This window comes from Podarcis raffonei, chromosome Z (genome assembly GCF_027172205.1).
Source record: "Podarcis raffonei isolate rPodRaf1 chromosome Z, rPodRaf1.pri, whole genome shotgun sequence".
NCBI lineage: Eukaryota > Metazoa > Chordata > Lepidosauria > Squamata > Lacertidae > Podarcis > Podarcis raffonei.
This window is the reverse complement of record NC_070621.1, coordinates 29,924,500-29,945,371: the sequence shown is the minus strand read 5'-3', so window position 1 is coordinate 29,945,371 and position 20,872 is coordinate 29,924,500. Positions and strand designations below refer to the sequence as shown.

At 45.5% G+C, this 20,872-nt stretch overlaps 1 protein-coding gene and 2 long non-coding RNA genes across 7 annotated transcripts in view; 1 reads left to right on the top strand and 2 right to left on the bottom strand.

The window, feature by feature from the left end:
* Nucleotides 1-1,745: 1,745 nt before the first annotated feature.
* POU3F4 (POU class 3 homeobox 4) lies at nucleotides 1,746-4,314 on the bottom strand. Its single transcript, XM_053373317.1, has one exon. It carries the CDS (start codon nucleotides 4,211-4,213, stop codon nucleotides 3,110-3,112), a length of 1,104 nt encoding a protein of 367 aa, XP_053229292.1. The 5' UTR covers nucleotides 4,214-4,314; the 3' UTR covers nucleotides 1,746-3,109.
* A 949-nt stretch (nucleotides 4,315-5,263) lies between these two features.
* Nucleotides 5,264-20,872, top strand: part of LOC128406202 (uncharacterized) — a 136,578-nt gene continuing 120,969 nt past the window's right edge. The window contains exons 1-2 of one of the 5 annotated variants that reach the window (XR_008328425.1): nucleotides 5,264-5,656; nucleotides 6,240-6,351. This is a non-coding gene — a long non-coding RNA (uncharacterized LOC128406202). The remainder of the gene's footprint in view (nucleotides 5,657-6,239; nucleotides 6,352-20,872) is intronic. The other 4 variants (XR_008328422.1, XR_008328424.1, XR_008328423.1 and 1 more) reach the window with 4 other exon arrangements.
* LOC128406203 (uncharacterized) lies at nucleotides 9,480-14,143 on the bottom strand. Its single transcript, XR_008328426.1, has 2 exons — nucleotides 13,904-14,143; nucleotides 9,480-9,654 (listed from the first exon to the last, which is right to left on the bottom strand). It is a non-coding gene; the product is annotated as an uncharacterized LOC128406203 (long non-coding RNA).

The window sequence follows — 20,872 nt, the reverse complement described above, 5'->3', positions numbered from 1 at the left end:
TCTCATGTGAAATTGACTGTATTAGCTTAACTAGCCCTGCCTGGGAAAGGGAAATTTGTATCCCATGCTTTAAAAAAGAAAGGAAAAGAGGAGGCGGAAGAAGAAAAGCAAACAAATAAACCACTAGGATGACCCTAAGGAAACCGAGATCTACAACAACCTCTTTAACAGGAAAAAGGGTGTGAGACTCTCCTTTCTCTCCCTTCTCCAGCAAAGATGGAAGCCTTAGAAGGGCCTGCTAGCTGACTACAGTATAGATACGAGAGTTTGCTATATATTAGCTTCAATATTGTCTAAGAGAGGAAATTGACAGATTTCTTAAACAAAACAACAACAACAACAAATTTCACACAGGATTGAAAGGGCGGCTGGGAATTTGAACGCAAAAAATCTGGCTCTTCTCTATTAAAGTCTAACCCTTTAACCCTAAATAATAATTAACAACAACAAGAAATATTTTTAAAAGAGCAAGGCCGTAAAGCATATTGGAAGGGGGGGCGGGGACCGAGAAAGTTTATTTATTTTTATTTTTCTGTAAAGTTTCCCGGGTTTCTTTTTTTTGTTTTATCGCCACACAAATAACGCAACTTCTTTTAACCTGTAAAAATGTTTTATTCAGACCTTTTGTGTGTGTGCGTCTGTACAACAATAAAATATTGCGTCAATATAAACCCCCCCTTGACTAAAAGTGGTTGACAAACAAACATCACAAGCGAATCGTTTTATGTTTACGCCTTCCTTCCCTGGACAGCCGCTTCGAGGATATATATATATATATAATTATTTTTCTGATTTTTTTTTAAAACATAATGAGGAATTTATTGAAAATAAATAATTGTCGGCAACTGCGATAGGCAATTTGGAATAAAATAGTTGAAAAAGCAACCTTTAATGAAAATAGCGTTTATTATACATCAGTTACTAAATGAATAATCTAAATGATCTTTTCCCCCCTTTTAAATTAATAACTTCCCAAAAACGTTTAGAATATACAAAACTGTACAGGTATTTTCTTTTTCTTTTTTCCTTAATATAAAGTTGGCAGAAAGCGGGGTCTTCATTGTTGGGATATTAAGCGCATATTCAGGCTTGCTAGAGAGAAAATATGGAAATGAACATTGTTTATGCTTGGAAAGAATTTGGATTGAAAACGGGGGCGGGAAATCGGGGGTGGTTGAAATCCTTTTCCATAATTAAACTGGCGTTGTTTTTGCATCATTCCAGAGCTGCAAATTTGCATCTAGGGCTCCTTTCATATTATATCGATAGGTGTGTCAGACAGAGTAGTGACGGATGAGTAGGCACAATACTCTGGATTTTTTTAGTAGTATAACTATATATATCTATATATACTTAGATGTCTGTAAAGCACCTATACAAACAACTGCGGTGCCTCGTTGTGCCAGGTTTCCGTGTGTATTCGCTTAAGACATGTAAACGTGTAAAATATACACATTGTGGTCCTGCCTAGGTGTCCGTAGACAAACAATGGGCAATGCGTCTGTTTGTACAGCGTGTTTGTGTGTGCCTGCACACCCCTATAATGTGCGCCTTTGTAAACACACACGTCCACAAATGGAGGGGAGCTATATCCAATGACAGGCATGGAAGGGGAGGGAAGAATCTACAAGCAAAATAGCATTTTATTTGCTTTGGGGGAACTCTTTTAAAAAAATACAACTTAATAACAAAACGCTTTTGACCAGATCTGCAGCATATCAGTAAAAACCACAACCCAGTTCCCCCCCACCTCGACCTTACCACCTCCCATACCCCTTATTAATTTCAACCCTTGCTGTTTTCCTTTTGACTTTTGATAAGAAACGCGGGCAAACCGATTTATTCCGAAGCTAAGCGTTGGACTGGAAACGGGTTTGACTACAAACCGTAGCTCCAGGGGCCGACCAGGATGGATTCAGTCGTGTGTGTATATATATATATATAACATTGTCGAAGAGCTAGAGACCAGGGAAAGGCCGGCCTTTCAAACATATATAAGTTATTCTGGTGATGTTTCCATGTTCGATCTTTGTTTAGACAAGCCAAAATCAGACACGGGGATGGATGGGGAGGGATATGGAAGGGGACGAGTAGGAGTCTTCTTTTAGAGAATTTCCATGTTGACGTTATATAATTCTGAAAGTTATTTAAATATATCTGAAAGGGCGGGACAAAGAAGGGTTGAGAAAATCAGATTTTCTGACTAGTCATCTCTTGTTTCTGCCTTTGGGGCTTAGAAAAGAGGGGTTCCAGATTCCACCCTCCTCTAATGGGGGCTGGGAAAATTAGAATACATTTCCCCCTGCCTCCTCCTCCCCCCCTTTACAGAAAATCAGTGACCTGCAGGGGGAGAGGGGAGGAGGAGCTGATCAATGGGGTTCCTCCAATTTTAGGTCACAAATGTTACCTACAGGTTGTAGTGTGACACCCCCGGCCTTCGAAAGGCCGCTATACAGAAAGTCTGGTTTAGGAACGAGCAAAGCCAAGTCCAGCCAAGCTAAAGCGAAAACAAAATATATATATACCCCAAAACCTGAAATACATCGGATCAGACCAAGGCGCTGAAAGGTTATTCATAGGCACGTTTTGTGTATATATCTATATGGAAAGAGAGAGACAATGCATTTGTTCTGTTGTCTTCGTATCGGAGATTTCTTTTTTTTTAAAGCCTTGATGTTTACCACAGAAAATCGGCGAGGAGGTGGGGAAGGTTGGATAGATAGAGAAACAGAAGAAAAACAAAGATAAGTATAGACATATAAATAAGTATATGTGCTGCCAGGAATGAGCAGCGGGGTGGAGTGGGGTAATGACGGTGGGGAGGAGGTATGCATTATAAACTATTCTTTTCATTTTCTTAATGTCGTGGCCCGGTTGATGTTGTCCTGAAGGGTTGATGAAGGTAAAGTTACCGATAATAATAATAATAATAATAATAATAATAATAATAATAATAATAATAATAATCCTGGTTTGGGCAGGGTCGGGAGAAGAAGAAGAAAAAGAAGAACGCAAGAAAAAGGAGGGCGAGGAGAAGGAGGAGTGGGGGATGAATGTCACACCCATAGGATCCGCGCCGCTGCCCAGTTCCCGAGTGGGTCCTTCATAGTCAAAGATCGTGGCAGGAGGCGTCTGTTTTCACGCTGTGAGAGTAAACCTCGTGCGGCTGCGGCGGGTCCCCTGGCGGCGTCATCCTCTTCTCCTTTTGCCGTCTGTTGCAAAACCAAACCCGCACCACCTCCTTCTCCAGCTGGAGGCTGTCCGCCAAAGACGAGATCTCCTGGGCCGCCGGCTTGGGGCACTTCAAGAAATGCGTTTCCAGGACCCCTTTGACACTCACCTCGATGGAGGTTCGCTTCTTCCGCTTCCTGCCCTGAGCCGCGATCTTGTCGATGCTGGTGGGGCTCCCCGTCGAGGAGTCGGCCTCCTCCAGCCACTTGTTCAGCAGAGGCTTAAGCTTGCACATGTTCTTGAAGCTCAGCTGCAGAGCCTCGAACCGGCAGATGGTCGTCTGAGAGAAGACGTTCCCGTACAAAGTGCCCAGCGCCAAACCCACGTCCGCTTGCGTGAAGCCCAGCTTGATCCTCCTTTGTTTGAACTGCTTGGCGAACTGCTCCAGTTCGTCCGACGTCGGTGTCTCCTCGTCCGAGTGGTCCTGGCAGTGGTGCGAGCCCAGGTCGCCGTGGTCCGGGGTGTCCCTCAGCACCTGGTGCATGGCCTGCGGCGTGACCGAAGCCGGAGGGGGCGTCAGACCCCCGTGGTCCAACATCCCGCTGACCGTGAAGCCCGCTTGAGAGTAGACGTTCAAGGGAGGAGGCGGAGGCTGCCCGCTCGACGTGAGCGAGGAATTGTGAGCCGGGCTGGCCCCCCAGGCGCTGGGGTGGCTGGTGTGGTGGGGCGAGTGGTGGCTAACGTGAGGCGAGCGGTGGTGGATGATGGCCCCCAGCTGCAAGTCTTCCCGCCCTGGCTTCACGTCGGGCTGGTCCAGAGGGCTGGCGGTCAAGGTGGACGACCAAGGCCCTGCGTCGCTCAGGCTGGTCACCCAGTGGTGCCCCAGAGGGTGCCCATTGCTGGGGACCCCTTGCAAGTAGTCACTTTGGAGAAGTTTCTGGGGGTTCCGGAATGGGCTTCCTTGCTGCATCCCCGCCGATTCTGCGTGGACCAAAGAGCTGGAAGTGAGGATGCTGTAGGGATTCGACGCCGCAGTAGCCATGCTTGATGCTCAGGATTCCCCCTACTAGTTATAATGTGGCAAAGGGAGATGCGTTCAGCCTTTGACATCTACCCAGCCTAAAGGGAGCCAAATCAGCAACCGCATGCTGACGGGCAGCCCCGGCGGCCAATCCGAAAGCCTCTTCCCGCCGGGAAGTGGGCGCCGCAACCAATGAGGGTTCGCCAAAGAGGCTGGCTCTGAGCCCGTCCAAAAGGGTGGGGGGGATGGAGAGAGAGAGAAAGAGGGAGACGAAGAAGCTTGCAGGCGGAGAAGGGTTAAAACGAGGGAGTCTGGAAGCAGGAAGTGAATCAATCTTCAGGTTCCATTGGCTGCCGCGAGCGGGCTGCCCACGATTCACTGGGTTGACCCTTTCGCCGCTGCAGGACAATATCATTTATTTCAGCCCACCCACCCACCCCATCTGCCCCTCTGCCGCCGCTACTTCATTTTTTAGATCTTATTAGGAGAAGAAGAAAGGGAAAGAGGTGGGAGGAAGGGAAAGGAGGAGGCAAGGGAATGCGAGGGCATGGTTTAAATTTGTATTGATTAATTCCAGGTATAGACCCCTTTCCTGGAAAACTTGGGAGGGGGCAGGCGAAGGGAGATTAAATACCCATCTTCAAGACGGACAACTTCTCCTTAACACAATCTATAGACGTCTCCCCACAATACCACAGCACCCCCCAAATCCCTCTTAACATTTTGAAGTCAGTCTGAAAGCAACTGGGAGATTAAGGGGTTAGGGTAGCGGGGGACAACAACAAAAACTGTCTCAAGTCAATCTCCCCGGCGCCTCAAAAGTTACACCTTGCCTAGGAAACTTCGTGTGTGAGAGAGGGAATATCAGACGAACACTTATCCGGGACACATATTGCATACATGACACTGTTGTCATACTTTTGGGTATGTTGCATACTCATACACACAGAGAAAGAGAAACGAAACAGCTCTCTCTCTCTCTCTGTGTGTGTGTGTGTTTGAGAGAGGGGGGGGGGAGAGAGAAGCTAGTTTTCAGAGATTCATTTGTTTCCTTTCCACTGAGCTGACTGGTTGGTAAATCAGCAGTTAACCCGCTGCCTGATTGAAATGCAAATCCTGCCTGCCATTCGCCTTAAGTTGGGTGATGCAAAGTTTGCTTCCACAGTCGCCCTGGTCATCCCGACGCTTCGGCTGCCTCCTCTCCACCCCCACCCCTCCCCAGCAATTGGGAAACCGCGCGCTCCCTAACAACAAGCTTTGCAACTTTCCAAGCCTCTCGGAGCCTGTGACAGAAAAGCACACAACTTGTGGTGGCGCGACAGGAGGAGAGACGCACGTCTTGCAGCCCCGGGTGCCAAGAAAACCCCTCTCCTCCTTCCTAGATACACTCAGGAGGTTATAGTGGCTTCGTTTCTCCACGCCTTTCCAAAATACAGAACACACACACGCAAAATCTGGCAAACGGTTTGAATAAATTAGAATTGTTTTCTGCTAACCCTAACCCTCCCTTACCTTTGACATAAAGCTGTAAGGTATTACTGTCTGTTTTATAAGCTTATTCCTGAAAACGTGGCTTTAGGTAATAAGGAGGAATGTCAAAGCATAAGTAGGGGAAACAATGAGAAATAAAGGGGGGGGAGATGGAAGGTTGCTGCTCTTTCTCCCCTTAATGTTCCTTTTCAGTCTATTATGTCAATAATAACAATGATAACAACAACAATAGCAACAATACAGTCTGTTGTGTGTTCCTCCTGAAAATGTTTTAGCTGGAGAGCAGAAATCGGAGCGTTTAGATTTTGTTGCAGTACTCCAGCTGAGAAAATTAAACCCTAATACATTCGAAAAGAAAAGAACAAGGATCTCCGAAGTTTTTTTTTTAATGACCTTTCCGTGCATAATTTCGGAGGTAACCTAGCTGCATAATTATATTTGCACTTACAGAACGCTGCATCACAGTTCCCTTATTGGTTTGAAATTCCATTAAATATATTGCAGGAGCTCCTAGGTTAAGCTTGATTTAAATTTGCATACATTTTCATATATTTAGCAGAAATAAAAGAAGGGCTTGCAGCTACCCGAAAGTCATTAAGGCATTAAGTTCTCTAGGAAGACAGATCTGGAGAAAAATTCAAGAAAATGAAAATATCGCCCTAAACAAGGTGAGCTTTTTTTTCCTTCCACATCTCTCTCTCTCTATCCTATCCTTCTCTCCCTCCCTCCCTCCCTCCCTCTCATTTGAGCTGCACCTTTTCCTTTTCCTTTTTTAAAATATAGGATAAAACAGCTACTGGTCATTTTTCAGCAGTTTCCAAGTCTAGATCAATGGATAGGAAATCTGAATGCAAGATTTGTTCGCTTTCATACTTTTTTGGGTTAAAGTTTGAAATAAAAGTTGCATAGGTTTAAATATATTGAGGAAGTTGGGAAACTTCCATTTTTATTTTTATTTTTTTAAAAAAACATTTTCCTGATTGCTGGGAGGGGTACTGGGAGACGGTACTGTGGTGAAGAGGCTCTGCCGTTTTGGTTTCGACAGTCTTTTCTTCTTCTTCTTCTTTGAAGCGTGGAAGCAATTTTTGGGAAAAGTACAGTTACTGGCAATTGAGGTTCCACTTATTTCCTCGCGTGGTAGACTGTGGTCCTTGCTGGATCCGTAAAATAATCTGCAAGAAATGGGGTGTGTATGTGTGTGTAGCTGTAAAAGCAAGACTATTTTCCCCACTGGGGTGGGAGAATAATTTGAAAAGACAGAAAGGGCCAGATTTTTTGCGCGCGGGGGGGTGGGGGTGGGTGGGAGAATCTGTAGAAAGGCAGAAATGAAACCCAGCCAGCCTAATACCATATTGAAAATCGGATCCACTCTATTTCTGACGGTCTATTTAGAAAGCTAAATAAGTGAAACTGGAACCAAACCTAACCAAACACAAAACAACCTTCGCCCTCTCTTTTGTACGATTTTTAAACCAAACTTTCATCGTTTTAGGGTGCCTTTACAAGAAGAGGAGGGAATCGTAAAGCAGTTAGCTATTACCAACACCTATCCCCAACACAGTTAAGCAGCACTGTTGCAAACTGAGGATGATGTCCGCTGCAACACTAAGGGGGTAAATGTAACCGAACACAATAGAGGGGACGGATAGAGAGAGAGAGAGAGAGAGAGAGAGAGAGAGAGAGAGACTACATGTGCTTGTTCTGTTAGGCTGCAAGCTTGCTTGGGAGGAAAAGCAGTATTGAACACCGCAGGGATTTACTTCTGAGTAAGCGCGCCTAGGGTAGACTAGTTTCTCTTCCACCACCACCCATACCAATTGACTTGGAAGGTCAATCCTTTGACAGCAGGCGCGCGGGGGTAGGGGGGGGACCTGCTCCTTACTCCCAAACCAACTCATTTTAAAGGATGCTGGAGAGGTCTAAGTGAGGCAACCAGGAAACCCACTAGAAGCTTTTACCTCCTTGACATGTTTGGGGATCGCTGGGCTGAGGGAGGAGGAGGAGGGATCGATTATCTTTTTCTTCCCTCCTCACTCGAACTTCTAAATGAACTTGGCTAGGAGCTCACTTTCTGACCAAGCTTTAAGAGTGGGGAGAGAAAACCTCCCAGAAACAGGCCTGGTGAAATCAAGCTCAGAAAATGGCTTTGTTTAGACCAATATAACAAATAATGTTAAAAAATCAAAATGTGCCGGCATCATACAGTATCATGTTCTGCCTCAGATTAATGGGAAGATATCCTTTGGTTTCTCTCTCTCTCTCTCCCCACCCCCCCTCCGCCTCCACACTTTCTCTTTCTGGAGTGTTTTTTATCCGCTTGGAGTTGCACCCCTCCCCTCCCCTCTCGCTTTTGCCTCCTAATCTGCTTGAGAGGGTTTCTTTAGCGCTTTCCTGTCAGTCTAACTTCCCGAGTGTAACAGATGCTGCTCTCAGGCGCTCCTTTCTGCTGCTCGGCTCTATTCAGCTCCGCATATTTCTCCCCATGATCCAGGTTTCCATAGAGAGAAGCATAAAGGCGAGAGCGGAGCCGCAAATCCATCGCCCCATGCAGAATAAAAGGACCTCATTCAATAGACCCGACCCCGTCTGAACATGAGAGAGTTTTACTTTTTAAGGACACGCAGAGTAACTGTTGCAAGAATTTGTCACTTATTTTTTCCCTCCCCCCCCATAGACTCCAGAGAGAGAGAGAGAGAGAGAGACCTTTTTTTAAAAAAGGAGGAATGAAAAGGAATCAAATCTGTGTTGTTGTTGTTATTATTGCCATCATAATTGTTAATACGAACGTTGTCTTCTTTTTAAAGCCCGTTGGGCTTCTCGGACTCCCCCACCCCCCCACGCACCGCGGCCCACCGCCAACCAGAAATAACTTTATTTTCATATCTAATCCCTCTCCCCCTCCCCTCCCCTCCCCCACCCAACCCCGCTTCGGTCACTTCATGGCAGGGATAAAGCCCGAGTAAGAATAGCTCTAGGGAAAAAAGAAGAAAGAAATATCCCATCTTGTTGGGAGGCAAAAGAGAAGTTGCTATAGAAGAGAGCGAACCAGCGAGAGAGAGAGAGTCGGTTTCTGTTTATATGATTATTTGTTTGTTTGTGTTGAAAGTGAAGAGGTGTCTGTAAAATAAAGTCCTCTTCTGGCTCCCTCTCGCTCGCTCCAAACACACACACACTTGACAGTCCAAGTTAAACAAACAAACAAACAAACAAACAAACAAACAAACAAATTCTCAGCTCGCACTGTTGCTGGGACACCCCGCCCCCGCCTTAAGCACACACTTCCGTCTTGCTTTTTAAAGGTGCGTAATATTCTTGCTTGGGGAAAGGAGTATATCGGATTGGAAGACAAGTTGCCAGCTAGCGAGGCGGTCACGAAGCTTGATCGCGCAATTCCACTGAATTCAGCGGGCCTCACTCCCAGGTTAAGAGTCTTTAGGATTGCTGCGTAAAACTTGCAGTCCTGAGCATGCTTACTTCTCAGACTTACTTCTGAGTAAATCCGAATAGGCTGGAACTGAGTTTCCATTCTTTTCCGTCCCTCACCTCTCCTGGAGGTGTGTATGACTTTTAGAACGCGATCCTATGCACATTTACTTGAAAGGAGCAGTCTAAAGGGATCTTGATCATATTGTAGATGGGTGCCCAGCGATGGAGATTTAACATGCGGTCCAGCACCACGGATTTTTATCAGATAGGAAATCCCTTATTGTTACTACTGTGAGCGAGTGTCTGCGGGGGGTGTCTGCGTGCGCGTGTGCGAGTTATATATTTACTGCAAATCACCGGAGGCGGTTCATAATGCAAAAAACAATTCCTCGCAGTCTTAAGGCTGCAATCCTCTGCGTCTTTACTCCAGAGTAAGGCCTGTTGTGTTACACACTCTTATCCGGGGTGTGTTTAGGATTGCAGCCGTTGAACTTGTGTGATCGATGACCCCAGAGGCGCTCTCTCTCATGCTGTGTTTTTCTCTCCTGCGGAAGAGAGACAGATACTGAGAGTAACAGATTGCAATATAATTATAAGCCACACAATTGTGGGAGATATCATCTCTCTCGAGTCCCTCGAACCTCTCTCCCTCTCTCTTCCTAAGGAGGTGGGACACACGCACAGACGACCCTCGCCGCCTCTCCCCCCCCCCAATACCCCTTCCTTGCAAATGCTGAGATTTTGGTGGTGGTATTTAGTTGCAACTTTTCCAGATACTACTCAATTCCAAGAGCGGAGGCGCGGGATGTTGTTGAGGGCGGAGGGGAAGGGGATCCCCCCCCACTTCCAAGGGTGCAGTTTTGACTGTGCTTAATACAGCATGAAGCTGCGAGCGGTAGGCAGCGAGGCGAGGTCGCGACCTCTATAAAGAAAATTTCACCTTTTCGCCCAAGTTCGCTTTAGAGGCAAGGCTGGGACTTGTGAAGAGACGCTTGGTGGGAAACAAGTGTGTGATTTTCTGTGTGTGTGTGTGTGAATGTGAGTGTGTTTGAGAGACAGAACCCACCGGGAAAATAAGAGCATGGAAAAGGGACAGCCAAAAGGAGGCTGGGGAAGGAGCCTGCGAGAAAGAGTGAGAGTGTTTAACTGTTTCTTAAACAGGGGAGAGAGGTTTGTTTTTGTTTTCTTGTTGTCCCGCACTTTCCACAGGGCTAGAAAGGTTAGCCACGCTCCAACCCCGGTACTCTCCCTGCAACAAGCGAAAGCAAGGTTTTAAAACGAAACCAGAGTTTATGGGGTGGGAGGGGGAGAGGAAGAAAGAGAAAAGAGAGAGAAAAGGAGAAGAAGAATTGGAGGAGCACTGGAGAAAGATATTAGCCAATTAGCAAAAAAATCCTTTCTCTCCCCCCTTTCTTTCTCCCCCCCAATATTTTTTAGTCTCTGCTGTTTTGGGGGGCGGGAAAGAGAGAGGCACCTTGCATTTTACTCCTCTAGACTCAGATGCAGCAGCGGAGGAAGAGCAGGGGGCGGCGGAGAAGGGAAGGTAGAGTGTGGGGAACGCGTTCAAAGATTAACCCCTTCCAGGAATCTTTGGCAATATCCCCCCCCCACTTCCCACTGGCTACAGAAGAGGCAAAGTATATTTCTGGGTGGGCGAGTTTTGTCACAGGTGTAAAGAGCTCCGAAGGAAAAATAGCAGTGGATGTTAATTATATAACTCCAACAATGTGTTGGGGTGAGCAAGCGTGTGGGGGGGGAAGGTGAGGGGTCGAGCTTCTTGTTTGGGGGGCGCTTGTTCCTCCCAATCACTTCTAACCTCGATGGCGTTTGGTTGTATGCCCACACATGAGCTGATTCTGCGTTCGGGATACTGGAAGAGGGAGTGATCATTTTGATATTATTATTATTGTTGCTATAGTGGCTGTTGCATCTCCTCACCTTGGCAGAAGAAATTGCAAGGTAAATAAGATAGAATCTAATCCGCTCACCGCCCTCCCTCAAATTCCGCCCCCAACCCGCCAGTTTATTTTTGCCCCACCTCACTGCGCGCGCACACACGTACTGGTTCCACTTGGTTCATCTCCCGTGTGTACCTATCTGTGTTCCCACCTGAAAAGTTTGGATGTTCCTGTGTACTTTAGGAGAGGTGCGGAGGTTGTGGTTTGTTTTCAAATGGGACTTGCTCTAGCGGATTTAATTCGTTGGCTGGGGGAGTTATTTATTTATTTCACCCTGAAAATGGGGGTGCGTGTGTGTGTGTGTGCGCGTGTGTGTAGTCCGAAGGATCATTCGCGTGTATGAGCGAATTGGAGAGAGGGGTGGCTTCCACAAACAGTTCGATTTGGTCGCTCATTAAATCGGATGCTGTTAATTTCCTCGCTTGGCCAGCTTTAGAAACCCAAGTTCGTTCGTTCGTTCTTCAACACATTTTACCAGCCTCTTCAGTGCCTAATTAAATAAATAAATACTTTAAAAAAAAAAGAGGGAGGATGGGAGAAAGCTACTTTATAAGGTCATAGATGAAATCCAACAATCGACCAGCCTTAGTCCTGGTTTCTTCCTTAACATCCAAGTTCAGAAGCATCTGGTCGTGGGAACTGGACAGCCGTCTGAAACATTTCAGGGGTCCACAGCTGAGCCCTTAGACGGTAAATTGTTTTTAGAAGAATTGAACTCCCGTCCCCCGTATCCATCTCTAGGTATTACTAAAATGTTACTGAACTACAACTTATTTCTAGTGCAATTTGCTTTCTAATATGTACACGGAGTAAGTTGCATTTGTAAAAGCGCTCAGGAAGTGATTACTGTAGTCAGAGTTGGTTCTTCAGTGTAGCCTTGCCTGGATTTTTTTTTTAAAGAGGCAAAAAATAATTCCCATCTCCCCGAAAGGGATGACTTCGGGCCCCCTCGTCTTCAGCTATGTCGCACTCAAGTCCGCAGTACCCTTCGTCATGTTCAGAATTATGGACTTAGTCCTGAAGAAGGGTACAAAGGCTGCAGAACATTAGTAGACCCCGGATTTATATCCATAAAGGGACTCGTTTACCAACATGGTTTCTAAAAATATCCCCTTTGGGTACCTTAACAAATTAGCAACAACAACGACAACAACAGTGTGCGTAAAATAGAGGAAGAAGTGTGTCTGTCATGCATACGAATTATACATCCCAAATACGTAGTCTCAGAAAATAGTGATATATTGGTTCCAATGAAAGTAGCTTCCATGTAAATGACTAATTTCTAAAGAGTAGATTTACATCTATTCGGATGTACTGTAAACCTCGCAGTATTCTGTAGGGTGTGTGCTTTCAAGAACTGTGTTTAGGATTGGAGCCTTGTTGAGCTAACACAACCTCCTCTTTACTTAAGGGATATGTTTAAGCTTTTCTCCCCGCCCCTGTGTTGAGTTTTAAAAATAAATAATCCTACAATTGCAATAGGGGGAGACTATGTGTATGAACCGAAAGGGGAGGAGAAGCGGGGCGCGCGCGCGCGCGCGGGGTGGGGAGGATTTTCTCGAGCACAAATCAAGACAATGGATCTTCAGCGCTGGAAGAGGCGGCAGATCTCAAACAAAAGCTTGATGAACGGAACAGACAAAAACGCAAAGTTCCATTCAGGGCTCCCCTTTTGCCATGTTGTCTCACAGTTTGGAAGATAACAGCTCTCCAAATTAATGGTCCTCTTTGAATGGGCGGGGCCTGAGCGTTCCACCGATTTAGGCCTCCTGCCGGGATGTGATATGGCTCCACCTTCCTCAAGGTGTTTCTACTTTTAAATATTTTGCACCATGAGGACTAGCGACTTCTTTTCGTAAAATATAAAATCGCTGTTCCTTGTTCTCGCGAGACTGTGTGTTTTAATTCGAAGAGGGTGTTCCGTGTACATTTATGCGAGCTGTAAAAAAAAAAGGGGGGGTCTGTATCCGTTTGTCAGTGGCAATTGGATGGCATCTGTCTGGCTTGGGAGACAATGGAAGAGTGCGCCTTCGTGGGTGAAGTCAGATCGTTGGAGAGTTGCACCAGATTCAGTAGCACTCGTTCTCATTAGTAGATGGTGGCGGGGTGGGACGACTGTCTCCTTCACATTGAAGTTGTTGGCCGCCTGGCTGGTCCCTGAACAGGATGATCGATTAGATCCGATCGAGCAGGGCTTCACCACAACCACTAGCATTCAGTATACAACGCACATCGCGAGAGTTTTCACTTAAGTTCGTCTCACTGGTGGGGCTTGGAATTGCGGCCCCAAAGCACCCACCAGTCCATTTAAGTCCAACCTATTTTTAATTTTATTTTATTGAAAGAGGGGGAGAGCAGGGCATCAGCGAAGCCACTAAAGAGAAAGCGAAGTTTGTGCCACGGGTGTGCAAAAGAACTGTCTTTCCTTGCCTCGAAATCAACTAGCCACTTTGCCTAGGCTGGGGACAACATGATGGGCTTTTTTTCTTGAGAGACATGACCGACACCTCTAACCATCTGCCCAAGCTCGTCACCTTCCTCACTGTCTACTAAACCCTTCCTTCCCTCCAGGGACATGACTTGCTTCTTTCTTTTCTTTTTCCTGCTGTGGATCTGCTCCTTTCCTTCTGCAGGTGTTTTTCTAGATACAAGGGATATTCAAACTCTCCTTAAAATCTAGAACCTGGTGTCATTTTCCAGTCCGCTCCCACCCCACCCCAATCCAAGTGACGGTGTGCTCTTTTCATACCCACCGTAAAGCAAAATTGGGGGGGGGAGGGGCAAGAAAGAAAGGGGTGGATGTAGTTTGTAAGCTTCACCTCTCGATAGTACTTACCTGGTGTCCTGGACCGGGCGCTCACTAGTCTCTCTTCCCTTCCCCCCAAACACACTTTCTTTCGCCGTTGACTGTTGTCCTCGTGATTTGTAGTAAACTCCTGTTAGGAAGCCAGTTTATGCCCTTGAGCGGTTATGGTAGCTCGCTACACCTGCGGAGATCTCGCTAGTCTGTCTCTTTGCCATCAAATATCTGTTGTCTTAAACTGTAGCATCCGAATATACATGTATTCTCTCTCTCTCTCTCGCGTGTGTGTAAAAAGAAGACTCGACGAGTATCTATCTATCATCTATTTTCGAACCTCATGTCATTGTACGCATAATTTAACAATACAACGATCCTTGCATGCTTATCGTGCCGCATCTAGAAGCCCGAACGTGTTCCATATTCTTATACAGGTTTTTTGGGGGGATGGCATTCCTGGATTGCACGGACAGGCAGCCCTAGAGAAAGGTGGAAATATTTCAGATCAAAAAGGGTGTTAGAGGAAACTAATGGTAATGGGGAAGGAATGACGCACCCCCCACCTTTTACAAGAGCACACACTTAAAGAGCGATCCTAAACATGCTTGCTCAGAAGAAAGGGTCTCTAAATTCACGGGGTTGGCCGTCCTAACAGGGCTTTCCTATACAATGTATAGGATACTTCACCTACTCATAAAATATATCTAAGAAGTGACTCCTGCTGATTTCATTGGCATTTTCTCCCAGCTGGGCGTTTATAGGATTGTAGCCTAGGATGCCTAAGTCAATTTTAGATGCAATCTTACGCCCACTTACTTGGCTGTCAACTTCAGTGGGATTCAGCGCGCATAAGAATGTAGCCTAAGAGGTATAAGTCAGTTTTAAATGCAATCCTATATCCACTTACCTGGAAGTAAGCCCCATTGGATTTCCTTCTGAGCAGACATAAACAGGATTGCCGTTTGAGTGTATTTAGGATTGGAAGAACTATGGGCGCTCACCTGGATGATGTGATGCTTACTGATATTAAAATAGGTCCTTTTCTAGTCAAAAGGACTTTCTTTCAAGTTAGGCCGGCATCCTACGCACAGTTTTACCGGGAAGTAAAGCCAGTGGGTCTTGCTTCCGAATTAATATGGGTTTAGGGCGTTTAGGGTTACAATCTTTTAGCTGGTATCTTTTTAACCCATCCTCGCTCACTGGGATTCAGTGGAACTCTGAAAGAGCGTCGCTATATCCTCATTCGTACTTAATAGTAACTCCATTGAACTCAGCGGGACTTCTTCCCGAGTAAACACGCGAGAGTGTCGGGCGGCTGCACAGGCAATTACTTTGAATGTGAGCTGGGTGGTTGATCTGTCAGACACATTTTGATCGAATTATCCAATTTTAAAGGAGTAAATTGGCTTCTCCTAGTTGTTCCAGTCTCACACCTCCAGTCCTTTCCTTGCCTTGAGTAGTAGGGACCTAAAGTAGGGTTTGAGAACAGTAAGTTTGTTTTTGTTTTAGGAGCGGGATAGGTGTATCCCTTTCAGTTGTGGAAGCAGATTATAAAGCTTTTGTTTTTATTTTGCATTTTTAGAAAGTTTAAGGGGGGGGATGCTTTCTTCCTTTCCCCTGTTCTCTCCTCCGTTTAGGATTTTACTTTTACTTGGGTGGGAAGAGGAATCGAGATAAGAGAAGTAAATGTTATTGTTATGTTATATCAATGTATGCGGCGCTTTAAGGGACCTCTGTCCCTAGGAGCTTACAATCTCATTGAGACAAGAGATGGGGAGACACAGCTGTTGTTGTTTTTTTTTTTAAAAAAACTGATGGTCGAGCCATTCGAAACACCTTAGGAAAAAGTGCTATTCCAATTCAATTCCGCTACAAATTCTACCGAAGCCGATTGCTACGTTACATGCGCACACCCACAGCCAAAATCAGCTTTGCTGGAAGGAATTACTTTTTACCGGTTTTAAGATTAGTCCTTCTAGCGATAGGCAGTAGGCACCTTTCAGGGAAATGGGTGCATGATCCAGGGTGTTGTGCAAGGAATCTTAAGTACGCTTCACTTAACTTGCAAATGAAAACCAGTGGGGTTTTCAAGGCTTGGGGTGTTCGCTGGGAGACAGAGGTTGCATTTTGTCCCCCAAAAAGGAGTTTAGGAGCTGGGTACTGTAAATCGGCATTCTCCGCTTCATAGCCAGGTCGACCAGCGCTTGGGTCGGCTTTTTAGGAAAGAGACCCGTAGGATATCTGCTCATTTTGGATCTCGTCTAGGTACTTCTTTACTCTTGGACGCTTCCGTTTGTTATTTCTTCCAGGGATTAAGTCGAGCTAGGAGGACTTATGAGCCAGACAGAGTGAGTGTCGTTGGCAGAGCTGCCTTTCCAATGAATGAATGAATGAATGAATGGATAAAATTATTTTTCCGCCAGAGAGTTCAAGGCATTTGATCCTCAAGCAAGCCAATGAAGTAGGTTAGGCTGAAGAGACAGTGACTGGTCCAAGGTCACCCAGTGGACTTCAGGTCTGAGACGTGACAAAGTTAGTCACAGGTGATCCAAAAACTCTTTATCTCTAAGGGCGGGGGTGGATCACAGAACTCTGTGAGAAAGAGAAAGATACCGTACTATAGATTCCACATATTTTACCCAAACATTCACAGATGGCTAACACCCATGTGCGTTCCATGTATTTACGCACCTATGTTTATGAGGGCATATACATAACTTGAGGGTATGAAATGGATCAGTTAAAACAAAGCTTTGTTTTTGAAGAAATGTAATATTTTATGAAAGGGATGCTGGTGGTGCTGTGGGTTAAACCACAGAGCCTAGGACTTGCCGATCAGAAGGTTGGCAGTTCGAATCCCCGCGACGGGGTGAGCTCCCATTGCTTGGACTCTGCTCCTGCCAACCTAGCAGTTTGAAAGCACGTCAAAGTGCAAGTAGATAAATAGGTACCGCTCTGGCGGGAAGGTAAACGGCGTTTCCATGTACTGCTCTGGTTTGCCAGAAGTGGCTTAGTCATGCTGGCCCCATGACCCAGAAGCTGTGCTCCCTCGGCCAATAAAGCGAGATGAGCACTGCAATCCCAGAGTCGGCCACGACTGGACCTAATGGTCAGGGGTCCCTTTACCTTTACCTAATCTTTTATGAAGTTCGATCAGATTGCTCATTCCTACACACAACCCACTATTTTGACCCTGTAGTACTGAAGGGGCAACATACACACATGTGAGCTTGATCTTCATGCCTGACAGCTGAATGTGAGAACTGAAGTCACATCCACAATAAATATCTGCCACACATTTAAGGCACTTATTTTCCCCCAAAGGATCCTGGGAACGGTAGTTTATCATTCACAGATAATACTCAGCATCCAGTTCCCAGGATCCTTTGTGGGAAGCCATGTCATTTAAATGTATCTTGCAGATGTGATCTGAATCCATATTGAAAAAACAAGTCAGCAGGTAGCATTTTCTCTGAAACCATTAATAATAATAATAATAATAATAATAATAATAATAATAATAAGCCCCACTCTGGGTGGCTCCTAACAAAATATTAAAAACATAATAAAACACCAGCCATTAAAAACTTCCCTGTACAGGCTGCCTTCAGGTGTCTTCTGAAAGTCATATAGTTGTTTATCTCCTTGACATCTGACGGGACTGTATTCCACAGGGTGGGTGCCACTACTGAGAAGGCCCTCTGCCTGGTTCCTTGAACAATGTGAAAATTCTTTCTATAATGTTATATATTGATGTGACTCATTCATACATGCAAGTCATTGGGCAAGGAACACATGTGTTTGTGAACCAGGACTGTGTGGCAAGGTCCTATATGTGCAAATTTGTATCTGTGAGCTCTGTGTGATTCTCTCTCTCTTTTATGAAGGCCCCATCTACAATATATGTTCAAAGTATGATGAAACCATCGTAATCAGTCATGGCTTCCCTCAAAGAATAATGGGTACTGTAGTTTGTTAAGGGTGCTGAGCATTGATAGGAGGCCCCTATTCCCCTCATGGGATGCGGGTGGTGCTGTGGGTTAAACCACAGAGCCCAGGACTTGCCGATCAGAAGGTCAGCAGTTCGAATCCCTGCTATGGGGTGAGCTCCCGTTGCTCGGTCCCTGCTCCTGCCAACCTAGCAGTTCAAAAGCACGTCAAAGTGCAAGTAGATAAATAGGTACTGCTCTGGCGGGAAGGTAAACGGCGTTTCCGTGCACTGTTCTGGTTCGCCAGAAGCGGCTTATTCATGCTGGCCACATGACCTGGAAGCTATCTGCTGGCTCCCTCGGCCAATAAAGTGAGATGAGCACCACAACCCCAGAGTCGGTCACAACTGGACCTAATGGTCAGGGGTCCCTTTACCTTTACCTTATTCCCCTCACAGAGCTACAAATTATCAGAGTGGTTTAACAACCAATCCCCCTTCCCAAGGACTCTGGGGAATAGAATTGTCTCCTGGCAATTCTCAGAACTCTTAACAAACTTCAGTTCCCAGGATTCTTTGGATGGGAAAAGCCATGGCTGCTTAAAGTGGTTTGATATTGCTTCAGATGTATGTTGCAGATGAGGCCAGAACAAAGAGACAAGTCTGTGTTGCATGTGGAAATAGGATTGGTCTCTGCTGTACTTACAATATTCCTAGTTTTCTAAAGTTCTCTCTTTCAAAAGGCCAACTTTCTTTTATCACCATTATTACGTGTCATGTTCTGTTGCTGATATTGCAAACAGGCACAGGAACTAAGCAGTGAGCAACCACAGCTAGAACATCATACACAGGGCTTCTTCTAATTCTTCTTTTTAAAGAGAGCAGTCACAGAGGGACAAATAGGCAGTTCAATAAGAACATTTGGGCAGTTCAAAAATTCGAGCCATGCAAAAGTTGCCTTATATTAGGTGATGTTAAAAGAGATTGAAAAGTCCAGCCTTTTGTAGACCCTTTCGAAGATGCTTCAGACTCCACAGCTACAGTTCCATAGAACAGTCACCGTGGTGTTTTTTTTCCAGTGGGAAGGAAAGACACACTCTTTTACAGTTGTGTTGCCTGATTCCAAGTTCTGAGGATTTTCACCTATTATATGCAGGCTCCTAAACATCACAGCATGCGACTCAAAGCAAGAGGGCATGTATGCACTCACACAGAAAATTCACTGGTGTGTTGCAGTGGTACGCGTTTTGCAGGCACATTATAATCACTTACCACTGGGCAGTTCTAAATTTCCCTTTTTAAAAAAGCCCAACTCATAGGCATGTGGATCTAAGGCCACCAGATCCAAAAGAATGATTTCTAGGTGTGTGCCCCTGTAAGGAATCAAAATCCCAGCCCCCTCCTCCATTGCCTGCCTGCTTCTCCAAACTGTTTAGGGGGGGGGGAAGGCTAGTAGCGGCTAAGTAATTTGCAAGCCAACCTAGTGAATTAGGATGCTCCTCTCTCCATTTAATTTATGTTTTATAGTTGGTTTAGCCTTCTGATTTGATTGCCTTAGTAATGCCGGTTGCCTCCAGCTGCTGATGATACAGCTTTAATTCTGTTTTAAAGGTCATGTAAACATGTGCCTGTAGCAGAAGGAATGCAAATTCAATTCCTCTTCTCCCCCCCACACCTCACCAGCCCCTCCTTTATAATGGTGCCTCCCTATTTGCTTGACAGCTTTTGCCTCAAAAATTTACAGGAGTGTGTGTGTGTGTGTGTGTGCGCGCGCATGCATGCACGTGTGCTCAGTGAAAATCCCCTCTCTGTGTAATATCCATGTATAGAGGTATATGTCTCTCACATACAAATTGGTGGGCATCCTCTTTGTGAATGTGATATATTATAGTCTCACATAAATACACACAAATCAGTGAACATTGTCTGTGTCAATGTGTGTGTAATGTCTCTATATAGGGATATAGCTCACGCAAACACAACAAACAAACATCCTCTGTGTGTATGCATGTGTAATACGTATCCCCTCCCACTAAATAAAAGGAACCTCCTCTTTAGGAAAAGAAAAGGTAAAACCAGCCCTGCTTCCCAGGGCCAACACAAGACATGCGAGGGGAATGTCAAAATAATGCCCACCACTATCAGGAGAAAAGGGGTAAGTGAAGACCTACATCAAAAAACAAGAGGGGAATCAAGATTTACATAAGAATCTACTGAATCTGTGCATCCTGCCACCCGAGGCAGTTGCCTCTCCTTGTCTTATGGGTGGGCCCTGCCCCTTCTCCACCATACACATCTCTCTTTTAATTTTTTTAAAGAACTCCTTTATTTTCCAGTTTCCAAAAATACATATAACAAACAATTCCCATATACCTCTCCCAAGAAACATTCCATGCATATTTAATGTAAATAATACAGTCAAACATTAGGCAAGCTGGCAAATAGTTTAGAATTAATTACATCAGTTAGGTGTCGTCTACTCTCCATCTTAACAGATTGTCCAACATACTGGATAAACATGCACCATACAGTTTCAAAATCATTTCGGGCCTTTGTGTTCTCTAAGATGCCTCTTAACCTTTTGCAAACAGCATGTTCCCACATACCTAGGAAAACACATAGTTTGGTGGAGATCATTATGGCAGCTCAGAAGGATTTACTACCATTTCCCTGCGACCCAGCTCCTGTCCTTTTAAAAAGCAACAGGCAAATGGAGAAGCAAGTACATGGAGAGGCAGTGCGGTGTGGAGAGACACACCCTGGTCTCAGTCTCCACTCATCCATGAAGTTCTCGGCGTGTGGCATAGTGGGGGTTATTACTTCCCTCTGCCTCACAGGGTTGCTGTGAAGATAAAATGGGGAGGCAACCTTGCACTCCCTGGGAGGAAAGGTGGGACAGAACTGTAATAAAATCAAATGAAATGTACAGAGGACAAATCTACCCAAGAAGACAAGTCATGCTGGAAGTGTACTATCTCCAAGATGGCCTCTGAATACCAGTCACAAGGGAACAATGGTGGGGGACAGCTGTTGGGCTCATGCCCTCACTTGTGGGTTTCTCATAGGCATCTGGTTGC